This window comes from Cnephaeus nilssonii (genome assembly GCF_951640355.1).
Source record: "Cnephaeus nilssonii genome assembly, chromosome: 19".
Taxonomy (NCBI): Eukaryota; Metazoa; Chordata; class Mammalia; order Chiroptera; family Vespertilionidae; genus Cnephaeus; species Cnephaeus nilssonii.
The window spans coordinates 22,269,922-22,288,964 of NC_137090.1; the positions used below are offsets into that span (position 1 = coordinate 22,269,922).

Genomic DNA, 19,043 nt, shown 5'->3' on the forward strand with positions numbered 1-19,043 from the left:
GGAGGTAATTAGGGTAAAAAGTTCAGCCACAGTTCCATGTCTAGAGTCCTGCCAGAAATAAATTTCCTCTCTCTTCACTGGTTTCTACTGTACCCTCCCTACGAATCATATTGAAAACACATTTATCTTTGTAGAGTTTGTTCCTCTTGTAATTAACGTTGTGGCGTTTACAGTGTTTAATAATTTGAACCGGCCCCAATCGCAGCCGTTTGGTCGTTAAGAGTGGAGGCGTGCATTATCATTTTTCCTCTGTTGCTGCTCCATTTGAGAAGCGACACACACAAGTGTATGCTGCAGCTGTTTTCATCAAGCTCTCTGGTCATGATAAACTGCTTTTATTTCCTTGTTTGAGAAAGGTGCAGGGACAAAACTGACCAACAAATGCACTCAGAATGTGTTCTAGGAAATGTTTCAAGGAAATGAAAAGGACTACTATGAAAACAAAATAAAATAGAAAATGTTGCTTTACAACATACAAATGTATTATATTTTATTGTTTCCAGAGAGGGAACCATGAAGTGTTATAGTATTTAAGTGAGTGATAAAACCTAAACATAGCATTTTAAGCACTTACATGTTTTTTTTAAAATCTCCAAAGGTACACTCAAAATACTGTCTCTTGTTTGTGCCCCTATCTTCATTCTTCTCCACAAGCACATTCACCCACACCAGGAGGCTCTGATTAATATGCCAATTATCTCACAATAACTATTTTAATCTTCTCTGGATATTGTTCTTAAAAACAACATGTTAATAAAATTACTTGAATGCTAAGAAACAAGTGTTTCTAACAAGTGTTTCTAACAAAGGATAAAATCAGTTAATACTAAAATACACATTCAAAACACAAACAACAAAACAACACAACAAAAATAAAATCTTGCCTCTAGGATACTATGGTTGTGACACTACCTTTTTGAGACCAGAAAGCTTTATATATATATAATAATCTGTTTATAAACATAAAGTAACATTCAAATCATTCATAATTTTTTCAGGATTTTTAGCAAACTATAAGCCCAAGAGAAGTTCATCTTTTCCAATTCTCCTCAAGTATTTGGTCTTCTGTAACCTAAGATATGACTAACATCCTTACACATAAAAATAAACAAGGAAATTGTGGCCCTCTGTACCACCCTGCACAAATACAGAACCCAAAATCTTTTAGCATTAAAAACAAAAACAACAATTTCCTCTACCACTTCACTTAGCATGACCTTTCCCACAAAGTAACTACCCAGGACTTCCCATTTGTCCTTTTCCCCCTCAAGATCTGATGGCTTCAAGGATTTCTGCCATCCTTCAGGCAAGTTTGCCAACTAGACTTGTGTAACAATATCATGTTATATACCATTACAGTAGGATTACAATTCTCAATCATAAAGAAATGCTATTTAAAGGTGTTCAATCATTGGAATGGTACTAGGAAGAGATACTATAACTAGCTGAAATATAGTCAGTGCCCACAAATATTTCTTGAAAGAATGTAAAGCCCCTCTTAGAATAAAAGAAAAAAGAAACATTAAAATTAAGCATTCCTTGGGGATGGCAGCCTAGGTAATCAATTATATTGACATAGTCAGTGATGAAAATATATTTAGGTCTTAGTTAAAGCAAATAACCTTTCTCAACTCCCAATTCTTTGATTCAAGAAAATCAAGTCACAAAACGATTGAGATTTAGCAAGAATTTATTCTGTCTAAATACCATATAGCTACATCAACAAAATATTGTCCCCCAAAACTGTGAAATAACACTTGATCTGGAAACTCTCATGGATCTCCATAATGAATTACTTCATTTTCATCATCAATTTTGTGATTAGGGTTATCACAACACAACTGATCTCTTTTCAAGGCTTTTTCACTGTGCACATGCTCTGTCCCACCAGAAACAGAGGAAGTCTGCCTGTACGAAATTCCACCAAGTCGGAATCTATGCAGATGTTCTTTCCCTTTTGGTTTTCCTTTAATTTGCAAATCTTGTAATCTAAGCCTGAAGCTGACTGAACCAACATTTAAACCAGTATAGCAATATCAGCCAAAAACCCAATCTGTTTTCTATTTATATGTCAAGACTGCATCCTTTTGGTGGCTGGAAAAACTGTTGTTTTGAAATGATTACACAGAGTAACTGCAAGCCTGTTAGTAGTTTTATGTACTGGTTCGAGATGGAAAGCTTCACTTTTGAAAGGCCTTTAGTTTAAGATGCAGAGCAGAAGAAAAAGCAACGTTGAATTCAAGACTCCCACCTTTATGTTTTTAACAGTATATTAAAGTCACCTTAAACAGCATGACAGCAAAGTATCTCCCAAAAATAAAGACCTCAGTGATACTCAGAGACACTTACTACACAAAAATGTGCTGCTTCTAGTGAATGCCAGGAAGGGCAGAAGGGATGCATTAAAAAGGGCATGAGAAAACCATTGTGTGTGAGGGATATGCTCATTATCCTGATTGGAGTGATGGTTTCGTGGGCATATACAAATGTCAAAATGTATCACACTGTACACTTTATGTGAAGTTTGTCATGTTTCAATTATACCTCAATGAAAATATAAATATATAAATATAACATGAGGTTCTTTTGGGGGGGAATATAAACTAATTATCATTTTCCAATGAAAGTAAAGGGCTCCTATTCATCAGAGATGCTACCAGGTCCATTACTGGACTAGGACGTGAAGGCTGACAAACTTTAGCACAAGTATTGAATAATTTGGGCACAGCCATATTTCTCCAAATGTCACACAGGGTGGCTTTATATATACATAGGTATACATTTGTTCTTCACATGTATATGAAAAGAAGTCTTTGGTAATGAGTGCTCCCTGGCTACGCTTCATATCTTTCTGACCCAAATAATAGGAGGTGCACCTAATAAGGGCCTGACACTTTCCTAAATACTCTAAAGCACTGCCATATTTCACAGTAGTTATTTATGAGCACCACTTTACAAATAAGGAAACTGAACCAGAGAACTGGTAAATAATTTCATTTATGTAACTAACTATTCAGATCTAGGTCTGTGTGACTTCAAAATCTTTTTTCTTTTCATTATTCTAGACAATTCTATCCATGGGTTCAGGAGTATCAATGAATATTACAGAGTACCAACATTAGGCTAAATGCATATAGAAGAAAATTGTAGAACCCAAAATGAAAATCAGATCCATTAGCCATAAATATCTCTATTATATTTATCACTATTAGCTCCTATTAGATTTAAATACTACAAAAGCTGCCACTGCCCTCACTGTCTTGGCTCAGTGAATAGAGCGTTGGCCTGAGGACTCAAGGGTCCCAGGTTCGATTCCGGTCAAGGGCATGTACCTTGGTTGTGGGCACATCCCCAGTGGGTTGTGAAGGAGGCAGCTGATTGATGTTTCTCTCTCATTGATGCTTCTGACTCTCTCTCCCTCTCCCTTCCTCTCTGTAAAAAAATCAATAAAATAAAAAATTTTTAAAAAGCTGTCACTGAAAGCCCAGTGTGATCCAGAATATCTTAGTGTCAAGATTTGAGTTGAAGGCTCACACACTATAGACTACTATCCTCTGGCAAGTTTTCCTTATTCAAATTTCTAGAAACACCTGTAAAATTTCCTAACTAATTGCTCAGGGTTATGGGTTCGATTCTGGTCAAGGGCACACACCTCGGTTACAGGCTGGATCCCCAGCCCAGTCAGGGCTTGTACAGGAGGCAACCAATCAATATGTCTTTCTCACTTCAATGTCAATGTCAATGTCTCTCTCTCTCTCTCTCTCTCTCTCTCTCTCTCTCTCTCAACAAACAAAAAAATGTGACCTAAATGCTTTTACCAATGTGTTTGTATATTTATACATGGCTACCTAACTCTGAATCTCCAAATATCTTTGAAAAACAATACATATCAACAAGGAAAGCAAATGAAATCACCCCTGAATCAAACTAAAGCATAACTAGAGAGAGAAAAACCAAAAACTTTATTTATTTGGGGAGGAGAGGCTTAACCTTTTGCACTCGGATGTCGAGTGTGACTCGACACGGTTAGCATCGGTAGCCCATCCCTTCCCTCCCTCCGTCCCTCCTCCTTTATTTGGGCTTTTCTTACATTAAATAAATAAGTTTGTATGAAAAGAAACTCTAGTTTTTTATTCTACTGCCGCACTTTGTAAAATCTGGGGTATTTAAAAAATTAAATCCCGAGTAGAATAAAGGAATCGAGGAAAAAGCAAGCGAGTGCAAAGGGTTAAATATTCAAAACTGGCAGAGTCTTCTCCTGAGCTGGCCCAGAGCTGAGCAGGGATTACTTGAAAAGCAAGAAGGGAGTAAGTACAACAGTCTTAGTCCTGGCAAAGCATAGAGAAATCACCTAGGATTTACTCTCAGAAGCAAGGGAGTAGGGAAATACTTTTTTTAAAAATCTGAAATACATTGGATCAAATCATCAGCTACTAATTACTCAAAAGTCAGGGGATGAGAGGGAGCACGTGAAGGACCAGAGAAGTCTGTCATGGGAATCACATCAGACATGGGATGTATCCTCAGGAGTTTAGTGGTAAAGAAAAGACAGAAGAAAGAGCTGAAGGTAAGGGTCTTATCAGAAAACCTGAGGAGGAACTGAAGCCACTGCCCCAAGGTATCACTTATTAAAGAAACCCTGTATCTGCAGAAAAGGCACACTCCTGCTAGGAAACCAGGTAAAGCATCCAAACCTCTCCAACCACAGCCCCTAATCTTTATAAAACTGATTGTTAATGCTGCCCAGAAAAATCATATTTAGCTTATTATGAACAAAAATGGAGTAAAATCATTCACACAAAACTACTGGGAAACTAGAGTTTTATCTTAATGAAAATATCCCCCCCAAACCCACAAAATAAAAATCTTAACACAATAGTACAACACAATTACTCAAACATGCATGCCTCACTTAGTAACTTTAATTTGTTCCTGAAAACTCTGCCACTAAATGAAAAGGCATTAGGTGGAAAATCATTTCCATTAACTTTTAATGGCAAAAACTACAATGAATTCTATCCTAATCCTTATTTTCACAGAGAGAAAGAAATGTTAATTGAATATTAAAAATAAGTTTCTATAATATACATTAATTTGAAAGTAAATATAGATTATAGGTCACTACTAAAGTTAATCTACTTTCAGGTAGACATTCAACCTCAGAATCAGGCACATTTGATGAGAATTATCTTTTTCTTGACACTATGACAAAAAAAGACAACAACATGACATAGTCATAAAAGAGGAATCTTTGTATGAAAAAAGTAATATCTCCTGGTCTCAAGTATCATGACTACCTCACATGACATGATGCAATTTCCTAGAATATAAAACAAATTCAACAGAGTAAACTAACTCTAAAGAAAATATACTTTGTTTTATTTTATGTTTATTTTCAATCCTCTTTATAAAATCATTACGCTTTTTCCTTTGTTTCACTCATATATGCACCATTTCCCCTCACCAAGTTTTCAACCTTTTTGGCACTCTCGAATCTCTTGCTCTCAAAATACACATACAATGTTGGCAGGAATGTAAAATGAGACAACCACTATGAAAAACATACATCAACATGTGGTTCAGCCATTCAACTCATAGGTGTTTATCCCAGAGAAAAGAAAATACGTATCTACAAAGACTTCAACATTATGTTCACAGCAGCATTCTTTGTAAAAGCCAAAACCTAGAAACAAGCATATCTACCAAGTGAATGGATAATCAAATTGTGGTATGCCCATATACCATATTGCTCAGCAATAAAAATAAATGAACTGTTGATAAATGCAACAAGGATGAACCTCAAAATAAATATAATGCATAACACAAGGGAAAGCGTATATTACATGATCACATTTATATAAAATTCTAGAAAATACAAAATAATCTAAAATGATGGAAAGTAGGTCTTGAAGATGGCGGCTGGCAGGATGGAGGTGAGGGAGAGGAAGGGAGTGAGGGAGGGTCTGAAAGGAGCGTGTGTGGATGTGCGTGGTGTGTGTGTGAGTGAGTGAGGGACAGTTAAATCCCCGTAGGAGCAGCAGGGGCTGGCAGACAGGCTCTCTTGGACAAGGAGAGACTACCACCTCTGCAGGCACTCCCCGGACTGCGAGACTCCGGCACGGAGCCCACGCCATCTTGAAGGGGAGAACAGCCTTTTTTAGGAACTCATCAGCACCACCAACCAGACAGGCCTTGGAACTGCCCCGGGACCCAGCAGGCACTCCAGCCAAAATCCTGCTGCCCCACCCACAGACCCACGGACTCTGGGACCTCCACCTCCAAAGGTGTACCGCTCGGCAGCAGTAAGTGCAACCTCTCCCTCCCCAGCGGCAGAACTCCTGACAAAACAGTCGCGCATTTCCAGCGCACACAGATATCCAGGGCACACCACTCCGTAGGCAGAGCCTGGGAGCCACTGGGAGCCCCAGCGGGTGTGATTTTGTACAGACAAGGGCACGCGGCCCTGCAGTAGAAATTCTGAACTCCCTCTTCCTGAATAACTGCCCATGGACACCCCAGCTGGGCAACTTCAGTGCTAGGGCCCCTCAGAGTGCGTCAGACCTCTGCGCAGGCAAAGGCACCTCCACACTCACGCATTTCCAAGGAGCAGGACCCCTGAGCCCATCTACCCACAGGGCACTCGTGGGAGCCACTGTGAGCTCTCCCTGGGTGTGATCTTGGACAAACAGGGGCACACTCCCCACCAGCAGTAGAAATTCTGAATTCACTCATCCTGGATACCTGCCCACAGGCGCCTCAATTACGGGCTACACTGCAGGGCCCTTCAGAGTACTGCAGTATGCCTCGCTGGCAAACGTACCGCAGGTGCCCCTGTGAGCGCCTATCCACCACAGGTGCAGCAGCAAAAGCTGAGTCTGCCCACCCCACAACTACAGAACTCTGGACACCACAGTTGCGCCTTTCCAGAATGCAGGCCCCCTGAGCCCCATCACTACCCAAAGCAATCTATAGATTCAATGCACTCCCCATTAAAATACCAACGGCATATTTCACAGACCTAGAAAGAACTCTCCAAAAATTCATCTGGAATAAAAAAAGACCCCGAATAGCCACAGCAATCCTGAGAAAGAAGAACAAAGTAGGAGGGATCTCAATACCAGATTTCAAGCTGTATTACAAAGCCACTGTTCTCAAAACAGCCTGGTACTGGCACAAGAACAGGCAATATAGACCAATGGAATAGAATAGAGAACCCAGATATGGACCTAAACCACTATGCTCAATTAATATTTGACAAAGGAGGCATGAACATACAATGGAGTCAAGACAGTCTCTCAATAAATGGTGTTGGGAAAATTGGACAGATACATGCAAAAAAAATGAAACTAGACCACCAACTTACACCATACACAAAAATAAACTCAAAATGGATAAAGGACTTAAACATAAGATGGGAAACCATAAAAATACTAGAAGAATCCACAGGCAGAGAAATCTCAGACATATACCGAAGCAATTTCTTCACTGATACCACTCCTAGGGCAATGGAAACTAAAGAGAAAATAAACAAATGGGACTACATCAAAATAAAAAGCTTTTGCACAGCAAAAGAAACCATCAACAAAACAACAAGAAAGCCCACTGTATGGGAGAGCATATTTGCAAATGTTATCACTGATAAAGGTTTATTCTCCAACATTTACAGGGAACTCATACAACTCAATAAAAGGAAGATAAATGACCCAATAAAAAAAATGGGCAAGGGACCTAAATAGATACTTTTCGAAAGAAGACAGAAGGAAGGCCAAGAGATATATGAAAACATGCTCAAAGTCACTAATTATCCGAGAGATTCAAATCAAAACAAATGCGGTACCATTTCACACCTGTCAGAATGGCAATCATCAACAAATCAACAAACACAAGTGCTGGCAAGGATGCAGAGAAAAAGGAACCCTCATGCACCGCTGGTGGGAATGCAGACTGATGCAGCCACTGTGGAGAACAGTATGGAGCTTCCTCAAAAAACTAAAAATGGAACTCCCATTTGACCCAGTAATCCGGCTTCTAGGAATATATGCTAAGAAACTAGAAACACCAATCAGAAAGGATATATGCACCCCTATGTTCATAGCAGCACAATTTACAATAGCTAATATTTGGAAACAGCCTAGGTGCCCGTCAGCAGATGACTGGATCAGAAAACTATGGTACATCTACACAATGGAATACTATGCTGCTATAAAAAAGAAGGAATTCTTACCATTTGCAGCAGCCTGGATGGAACTGGAGAACATTATGCTAAGTGAAATAAGCCAGTCAATGAAAGAAAAATACCACGTGATCTCACTCATTTGTGGATAATAAAGAACATTATAAACTGATGAACAAAAAGATAGATACAAAGGCAGTAAAGCATCAAACAGACTGTCAAATTACAGGGGGAAGATTAGGGAGAGGTGGGGGAGATAAGAGATCAACCGAAGGACTTGTATGCATGCATATAAGCATAACCAATGGACGCAAGACACTGGGGGGTGAGGGCATGTATGGGAGTGGAGTGGGGGGGCAATGGGAAGATATGTACACATGTAATACCTTAATCAATAAAAAATAAATAAATGAAAAATAAATAAATAAATAAATAAAATGATGGAAAGTAGATCAGTAGTTATCTAAGGAAAAGGAGCCGTGGGAAGGGGGGAATTATAAACAGACATGCAGAATTTTTGGGGGGTGATATATTCATTATCTTGCTTATAGTGATGTTTTTATAGGTGTATACTTACATCAAACATAAAATTCTACACTTCAAATATACATAGTTTATTGTATGTCAATTATAACTCAATAAAACTGCTAAATATTTAATTTTTTGGATTAAAATCCAACCTTGGAAATATAGCCACAGAGTGCATATTTAAATAAAGGGTAAGAGATTCCTAACCAATTGAAATGAAGAAATGTTCTCACTCTTACAAGAACTTCCCACCACCAAATGGATACATAATGGAAATCTGTGTGGTTAAATTACATGATCTTCATGGTTCTTTCTACTTCCAATATTCTATGTTTATCTATGTAAACATCACATCCCCAATCCACATTGTGTGTAACATGATGATAGTATATTTTATGTTGGGATAACCATTCTTCTAGGTCTGCAGTCAACTGTTTAATAATATTACTCTTTTGCAATTATTCATAATACCCAACAAGACCCTAACCACAAACAGCTACATTACTGGAACTGTTTAGTATACAATATACAAAGAGCTTTAGTATCCTAAGAGAGTATATCCCTTAGTATACTGTCCATACTTCCTCTCCCTCCTTTAAATTGTTACACAAGGCACTGACTTAATCCCTGGATCAGTAGCACAATAAACATTATCTCCCTCCAAGACCTTACATAGCTTATCTGGAATGATTATGGTATTGCCTCTTACACACATACACAGATAGATACAAACACACATATACACACAAAAGAAAGAAAGAACACATCACTATCATGAATGCAATTAGAGCCAGTATTTTCAATTGTGGGCTAAAGCATAATATGTTCATAGCTAAAGGATAAAATATGCAAAGAACTCGCATTATTTCCATAGCAACTCCCACTTCTTTGAAAAGGTACTATAAATTTATAAAAATGAAAATTATATTAAAAAATTTTTGTCTTTCCCCAAGAATAATTTAAGAAGCAGTATTAATTTTAAATATAAACAACTGACAATGTCTAAGGCACCAGGTACTCAATTAAGCATTTGCCAGGGAAACAGATGGCAAATGACATGTCCTGTACCTCTCCAAAGGGGGAAGGAGGTCTTACTAGCTTTGAAGATGTTAACAACCTGGTTCAGTATATATGTTTCCTCATATTTAAAACTTTTCTCAAAATCTGGAGACTGGCAAGTGAGGCAAAGGCCTGGGTCCACAACTAACTGGGCCTGAACCTCCCTTAGCATCAGTTTCCTCGGGTATAAAATGAGGATAATACAATCTCCTTCACAGGCTTGTTTCGGGATTAAATGATGTTACATAATGGAAAATATTTAACCGACCTAGTACATAGCAGGCATTGAACATTTGCCTTCCAGTCCCTGGTGCTATATTAGCATAGTCAACAAGTACATGCCTCATAAAAGAAAGACTGAGTTATAACTTTTTTTTTTTATCCCAGGAATTGGAAAACAGATTCTAAAAGAATTCCCCTACAACGAGATTTCTCTACTATTACAGTCAACTTTAAAGTTACTGAAAAGTGTCTTGTGTATTTGACATCACCATCCGCCAGCCTACTGCTAACACTTAGAATAACACTTAAAATATATACATACTCACAGATCGCTTGCTCAGATTAGAGAGAAAATTCTATTCACAATTGCAATATGACACTTACAAGAAACAGAACACAGTCCTCAATGAAAATGTCCTTCCTGTGACTGTAAACATTCTGACAAAGATGCTACATAATCAGTTCAGCAAATAAATAACTGAAAACAAAACGAGTATTTTCCAGCAGCCTTTGGCATTAGAGAGAAAGGTATAAACTAGAAGAGAAAAAATATAGAGAGCTTATACATATACAGTAATAACAGGATACCTTACCCTAGAACTTAGGGTGCATGAAGTGACTTACGAACTTAATTCAAAAGTTTCTTTGCCATGTTATTTATCAATTATCATTATTTAAAACAGCCCACCAGGTAATACAGACATACAGAAGTCTATTGACAGAATGATTCCCCTTCTATGACATAAATTAAAGAGCAAAAATGGGAGGGCCCTAGCTGGCTTGGCTCAGTGGATAGAGCATCGATCGGCCTGCGGACTAAAGGGGCCCGGGTTCGATTCCAGTCAAGGGCATGTGCCTGGGTTGCAGGCTCAATCCCCAGTAGGGGTCGTGTAGGGGGCAGCCAATCAATGATTCTCATCATTGATGTTTCTATCTCTCTCTCCCTCTCCCTTCCTCGCTGAAATCAATAAAAATATTTTTTTAAATGGGAGGAAGAAAATGAATATCTACATTTTTTCAAGCAGGTAAATGCTATTTTAATCAGGACTAGATTCCTTGCTCCTGTCCAGATTAATTTTATTTGTCAACTTAGCTAGGCCACAATAACCAGATTTAGTCAAATATTATTCTAGATGTTTCTGTGAAACTGTTTTAGATAAGATTATATGTAAGTCAATATAACTTGAGTTAAGTAGATTGTACTCTATCATGTGAGAGGGGCACATCCAATCAGTTGAAAGCTTTAATAATAATTTTTGTTAACACCTTCTTGGAGGAACAGTGAATTCTGCCTCCAGATTAAGATTGCTATTCTTACCCTGGTCTCCAGATTTTGGGCTTACCAGCCTTGACAGTTATGTGAGCCAATTTCTTAGAATCTCTTACATACACACACACACACACACACCTACCTCTCACATCCCATTGGTTCTCTGGAGAACCCTAATGTAACCCACATACCATCAAATTCATCATTCAGTAAATTATCTCATCACCATATCTCATCACCTTACCCTCACAATGTTAGCTTATCCTATATAATAAAGAGCTAATATGCTCATTAGACCAGCAGGCCTTCCAGAATGACCTTCTGGAACGACCAGTGGGCGGGGCCATAGGGACACAAGGCAGCCAGGGCTGCGATGGGCCGAGCCCCTTGCTCGACTTTTGTGCATCAGGCCTCTGATCTATATATATAAAAGCTTAATATGCTAAGTGTCCAACCGATCAGTCAACCATTCGGTCAACCGCTCGACCAGTCACTATGACCACCTAATCACTATGACCACCAGGGGGCAGACGCTCCAACAGGTAGGTTAGCTTGCTGCTGAGGTCCAGCTGATTGGGACTGGGCTAGACCGGCCGGACACACCCTGGAGCCCTTCTGCGGTCCCTCCCCGGCCCACTGACCCCATCGGCACCAATCAGGACTGGGAGAGACGGCCCCCGATTGGCCCCGATCACCAGCCAGGCCGAGGGACCCCACCCATGCACAAATTCATGCACCGGGCCTCAAGTTTTTTGATAAAGTGGTATCGCAATAAATGAATCCTACAGAAATAAAAAAACAATCTCCTTAATCTTACAGCTAGCAGAGTTGATAAGAAACATAACATCTTTCAAAAACTACAAGCCAAACTCAGCAGGTAGCTGAGTGTCTTCCACAAACATCTTTTTGAGGGGCTTCCACAGGCCTTCCTGCACCTGAATTACAGAGGGCTAAAAAAACATCAGGAAAAGTGAAATCAATTGAGTATCCCATCACCATAGTAGCTCATCCTCCTCTGTGGTTCCCATTCTCTTTCAGCTCCCTCATCAACACATCAGTTCCCTGGTTATTCTGCTGACTTGAATATGGTGTTGAGTTCCTCTAGAAAGTTTATTATTTCATTTTTTGTATCTCTTCAACACCAGATTTTCCATTTGGTTTTTCTGTAATTTCTAACTCCCTATTGAGACCCCCTATTTGTTGAATCATCGTTATCATACTTTCCTTTAATTCTAGACACATGGCTCATTTAGTTCTTAGAATATACTTATAACAGCTGCTTTAAAAACCCTTCTCTGTAGAATTTAACCATGGAGATAATCAGCCTCTCTTTCCTTTTTTCTTCAATATATCACATTTTCCTGTTTCCTGAAATGTGTCATAATTTTATGTTGAAAATTAAATATTTTCTATAATATGGTATAACATCTCTGGCATCTGTCTTCCTACATAATGTGAAGTTTTACTTTTCTTTAAGTCTTGCTTTTATTTTAAAGTCTGGTTTCCTGGGGTTGCCCATCTGTCCATGTAGCTTAGTAGTTAGCTGAGATTTTGCTCGAATACTCTAAGTCAACATAGGCTGTCATCCTTCCCAAAAGAATCTGTGTGGACAGGGGAGCACATTCAACATTCAGAACATTTTCAAGTCTCCCGAGATTTTCATTCCCCCTGGACTCTTTCATGGGTCCTCTGCACATACATGAAGCCACTACCCTCACAACTCATATACCCCCTAGACCATAACTACCATGGACAATGTTCCCGGGCTGGCAACACCTGCCGCTCCAAGTTGAATGTGCATCTTCCAACTACAGCAGGGAAAGTGCCCGTCCTCATGATCTTCCCTACTCTTGAAGAATCAACCAAATTAGAAGGAGAACGGGTGGAGTGTGATGGGAGCAGCTCCAGGCATGAATGCTACAGATTCCCACTGTTACCACTTACAGTTTAAACACTTCTCAAACATACACACTTTTCAGATTGTTGTAAACCATTGGTTGAGTTCCAGAGCACTGAAACGGTTGCTTCTGCCTGTTTTGCAGATAACCTTAGTCCTAAGTCATAAACTTCCATCATTCTTAAATGTATTTATACCAGTTTCTGTTCTACTGCTATAGCTTTATAACTACTTTGGAAGTCCTTACTCTTCCTCATGTATTGCCAAACCTCCCATTCTTTTAGATCCAGCACATGCTGCACCTTCTTCATGAGGCCTTCACCCCTTAATCCACACACACAATGATCTCTACTTTCACTGAATTCCTTTTATATATCATCCTATATAATAAAAGGGTAATATGCAAATTGACCCTAATGGAACGACAGGGAACAACCAGTCGCTATGATGAGCACTGACCGCCAGGGGGCAGACGCTCAACACAGGAGCTGCCCCCTAGTGGTCAGTGCGCTTCCACAGGGGGAGCACCGCTCAGCCAGAAGCCGGCTCATGGCTGGCCAGCGCAGCGGCGGTGGCGGGAGCCTCTCCGGCCTCCTCGGCAGCACTAAGGATGTCCAACTGCAGCTTAGGCCCACTCCCCGTGCTGCCAGAGGGATGTCTGACAGCCAGCTTAGGCCTGATCCCCCAGGGAGCAATCCTAAGCTTGCAGGTGGACATCCCCCGAGGGGTCCCAGATTGTGAGAGGGCGCAGGCTGGGCTGAGGGACCCCGCCGGAGTGCATGAATTTTCGTGCACTAGGCCTCTAGTTATTATTATTTTCTGTGTGCTATACTTTTTTTGTTTTTCCCAGCTATATCCTTAAGGCTTTGGGATAAGGAATTGGGTTTTCATACTTTTCTATTTACCCCATACCTGACATAGTGCTAAGTACACTGTAAATTTGTGCCTAGTTCAACCCCCAAATTTACACTTATATCACATGTAGTCAAATCATTTCCCTAAAAAAGCACAATTAAGACTGTAAAATCTAATCATGCTATACCATTAACACATTCTTCCCTTCTCCACTGCATCCATGATCTAAAGTGCAAACTATGAGCTGAAAGCATGTGACAGGGAGTTCTGGTTGCCAAGGCTAATACCCATTTTAATCATCTTCCTTACTAACAAAACTAGTATTCTCCTTGCAGTTAGGAGTTCGAGTTGAGGAGATGCACTAACTGAAAACACAGTAGTCATCTTAAAATCATTGGGGAAATGAGTCATCAAAGTTTTCCCTCTGAAATCATAATATAAATTTTTAATAATGGTTCAAAGAATTTTTAAAATTTCCTTACCCAGAAGATCCAGTGCTCTTACAAACACCAAGAAGGGGCCTTTTCTCTGCAAAGCTGTCACACTTTTGAGTACCTGATATGGAATATAAAATGTAAAACAAAATTTTGAGAAGTATTCTTACATAATACCCATTATTTTCATGCTCTCAGAATATTTACAGCCAAAGAGATACTAAAACATTCATTATAAATTGATATGATTTTATACTAGTTTTTAGCAAAACTAGAAAATGTATAAATAAACCTATAATTATTTTTTTAATTGAATAAAATATATTTTCTTTTAATTGGTATAAATTTAAAACTTATACACATTCTCCAGGAGCTCAAAAAATCACCCCCAACTCTACCAACTAATTACCCAGGAATAGTATGATCTTTTTTTTTTTTATTTTTTACAGAGAGGAAGGGAGAGGAGAGGGATAGAGAGCTAGAAACATCGATGAGAGAGAATCATCGACCAGCTGCCTCCTGCACACCCCCTACCAGGGATGTGCCCGCAGCCAACGTACATGCCCTTGACCGGAATCGAACCTGGGACCTTTCAGTCCGCAGACCGACGCTCTATCCATTGAGCCAAACCGGTTTCGGCTGATCTTAATGTCAAAACTAAATAAAGGTAAGTCCGGAAAGGGAAATTATAAAATTATAGGCCATTCTCAAAACATAAATGCAAATATCCTTTAAAAATATTAAACTAAATACCAATGTATTAGAAAAAGTAAAATCTTATAACCAAGTTGGATTTACCCAAGTAATAGTAATAATTTTATATTACAAAACCAATTAACATATTCATCCTATTGTTTCAGCAGATGCAGAAAAAGCATTCAATTAAATTATACAGGTAGTCATGATAATAACAAAATAAGCAGCAAAAAAGTTTCTTACCCCAATAATGATTATCTACAAAAAAACTACAAGTATCATTGGTAATGCTTCAGAGCATTCCCATTAAAATCAGCAATAACACAAGGATGCCCAATGTAACTGCCCTCATTCAACCCTATACTGGATGTCCCAGACAGGATAATAATAATGAACTCAACAATATTACAGGATATGAAACCAATATAATAGCAGCAACGAGCAGAAAAATAAAGTCATGAAATGCAAATGTATCTAAATCTAGGCAAGGAGGGGAAGGAGGAGGAAGAGGAGGAGAACTTGTCACCTGTCTACACGTGGATAAATGTTGAGAACATTATGCTAAGTGAAATAAGTAATAAAAAAAGACAAATACTCTATTATTCCACTTATTTGAAGCTTGTAGTCAAACTCATAGAAAAAGAAAGTGAAATGCTGTTACCAGTGACTGGGGTGAAGGAAGAAATGGAAAGGGCTGTTCACTGGGTACAAAGTTACAGTTTTATAAGCAGAAAAAGTTCTAGAGATCTGTGAATGTATTAGCACTACTAAACAGTACAGTTAAAATCTGTCCAGATGGTAAATTTTGTCAGGCAATTTTTACAATTTTACTACAGATTTTTGAAAAAGGTAGAAAAAAGTTGTATGTGTGGTTAGATACTTACATACATACATATTTTGTTATATGAAGCATGGAATGTATAAACTCATAAAGATAAACAACAATTTCAATATAGGGATCTATTTCTTAGGGAATTAAGATGAAGGTATTTGGGAGAGACAGGAAACTTTAACACTTTTTAAACAATATTTTCTGTCTCTTCACTAATATTCCATTTCAATGGATCCCTCCAAGGATTATGAGGTTTTAATACTGAGGAGGCACCTTAATGATTACACATTTAAACTGTGACATGAGCCCTGACCGGTTTGGCTCATTGGATAGAGCGTTGGCCTGCGGACTCAAGGGTCCCAGGTTTGATTCTGGTCAAGGGCATGTACCTTGGTTGCAGGCACATCCCCAGTAAGAGGTGTGCAGGAGGCAGCTGATCAATGTTTCTAACTATCCTTCTCCCTTCCCCTCTGTAAAAAAATCAATAAATATATATATTTCTTTTAAACTGTGACATGACATAATATAAATACTTTTAAATTTTAAATATAGTAGTTATACAAAATAAGTTGAACTATTTAAACTTTTTAGGAACTACAGCAATCAGTGTTTAAGTCTTTAAAAATCATTAACTATGGGTTGTATGCTGTTACCCCTTCGAAACAAATAAATCAGATTTCACAATTAACAATGTGCCTTGAACGAAGCACGAGTTAAAAATTAACTGGTCCAAAGCCCACAATCTTTATGTTCTAAAGTAATTATGACTGAGCTTCATCTCTTCACTCCTACTTATTTCACTTCCACCTTTAACAATAGCTATTTTCCTTCTGCTTCCTGGTATCATTGGCAAGGTCTTCACAGCTTGTACCTGGATTCAACACACCACTTTGACATGCTGATGAATGAAATATCATGGCCTTAAAATGCAAATAATCCTGGCAAAATTGTTTGATTGTTTTGGGTTTCTCAAACCTGAATTCAAGAACTCCAATGGTTTAGCTGACCTGAGCTGACCTGATCAATTAGTACCACAAACTTTATAGAAGATCAACCACCTAATACTTACTAAAGACTCATACTCTCCATGGGTATTTAGTGAAGGAATCAAAGCAAAAAAAAAAATTTTAAGTACAAATTTAAGTAGTTGGAAAAGTACAAATTTAAGTAACTATTCATTGAGGATAGTTTGAATAAATACAATTTTGAAAGTGTTAGCATAAAAATTCTACAATCTCATGAACACTGTAGCTATTAACCTGATTTTTCATGCAGTATAAATAGTAGCATGTACTCTCCATGATGCCTAATGGAGTCATCACTCTCCCATACTGTAATCCTCCAAATTGTAGAGGATTAACTTTTTATATATAAAATTGTGTTTATTTGCAAGTACAATAGAGAGAATGACGTTACACACACCTGTTCTACAGCATTTAACAGAATGCAGCATGGTGATTGAAATGAAAACCAGCTAGCCAAATCCATCAAATATAAAAACTACTGCAATCCTGTTGCAAAGTCCTTTTGTTAAACTCCTCTTATTCTAAATCCTTTTAATTCTGTCCTATAACACTAAAACATTTATAAAAAGCTTAAAATCCTAATAAATCGCACAATTAAAGTAATGAAAATGGGCTTGCCCACCAAGTCACAACTCCTCTCCCCCTCAAAAAAATTCAAGACAGTTTGCACGTCAGAAAACGTTAAATAATACCCCTCACCATACATGCCATTGTAAACTCATTTAAACCAATGAGTTTAAGCTCATAAATCAGCCTTAAGGATTTCAAGATAGCAAATAGAAACCACTTCTGTGAGGATCCAAAAGCAAATCCAGATGCAAATAAAAATCCAACTGATAATGAAATATTCCAACTCTGCTCTTTTGATGTTGTGGATGATGTCTTAAGTATAAATATTTTACACAAAACTATGCTAATAGTAATAAATTCTAAATGTGAAAATCTTTTGCAGAAAGATTCTAATGAACAACTTAATGCATTTTATCAGTTAAACCTGGTCGGCAAACTGCGGCTCACGAGCCACATGCGGCTCTTTGGCCCCTTGCTCTTCCACAAAATACCACGGCCTGGGCGAGTCTATTTTGAAGAAGTGGCATTAGAAGAAGTTTAAGTTTAAAAAATTTGGCTCTCAAATTTCAATCGTTGTACTGTTGATATTTGGCTCTGTTGACTAATGAGTTTGCCGACCACTGAGTTAAACCATTTCCAACTCTTCCATTCCATTTTTTATTTACTTGAAATAATTATTTTAGAAAATATTTAATTCTGTTTGTCTATGTCCAGTTTTCCTTATAGATTCTCTTAATGTGAGCTTAAAGTTGTAGTCATATATTACAGGTCTTAATTTTGGCTAAAAAATACGATTCTGTTGTCAATTTATAGTCAGATTTTTTCCACTAAAAATTTCTATTTTCTTACAAAATTTTCCATTTTGTGCTATAAAGCAATCTCCATTATGAACTGGGTAATCTTCATATAAGTCTCTTACCTAAGCAAAAGAATTTTTAAAGACAGGATATGGAGTGGAAAATGAGGTGAGGAGGGGAAAAATAGGAAAATAGATACACACGTTGCAGGTACCATCAACCAACCACGGGAAGGAGCAACAGGACAGAAATCTTACTGCCTTGAACAGTTTTACCTAGTATGATTACAAAGACATCTTTGCCACTTGCCTAAAATAGCCAAAATATGTATATACATTTTAGCCTCCACAGTGACTTCAAATAGTTTAAAATATTAAAGACAACATTTTTTCATTATTGCTAGCTTTATTACCTTCCTCTGTATGTTAAAATGTTCCGTATGTGAAGTATCCCTTAACATTTAACGGCCCCATATTATTTCACTTTGATAATCAGGCTTCTTATGCTCTCTCACAGATGAGACTCATCAGACTTTAAGGAACACAAGATTACAAACCATCCATATGACAGAGGAGTAAACTGATAGTAAGAAAAGTTAAATAACTTGCCCAATAAATGCCACATGTGACCCTGAAAGACAGCCCAGAATTCTTCCCTCTGCTCACTTAAATTAAATAACAAAAAG

At 38.1% G+C, this 19,043-nt stretch overlaps 1 protein-coding gene across 11 annotated transcripts in view; it reads right to left on the bottom strand.

Moving 5' to 3' along the window:
* The window catches only part of BCAS3 (BCAS3 microtubule associated cell migration factor), a 479,435-nt gene that overhangs the window by 395,338 nt on the left and 65,054 nt on the right, over positions 1 to 19,043 (bottom strand). For all 11 annotated transcript variants that reach the window (XM_079796989.1, XM_079796987.1, XM_079796983.1 and 8 more), the window contains exon 7: positions 14,487 to 14,559. In XM_079796989.1, the coding sequence (XP_079653115.1) occupies positions 14,487 to 14,559 (73 nt within the window). The remainder of the gene's footprint in view (positions 1 to 14,486; positions 14,560 to 19,043) is intronic.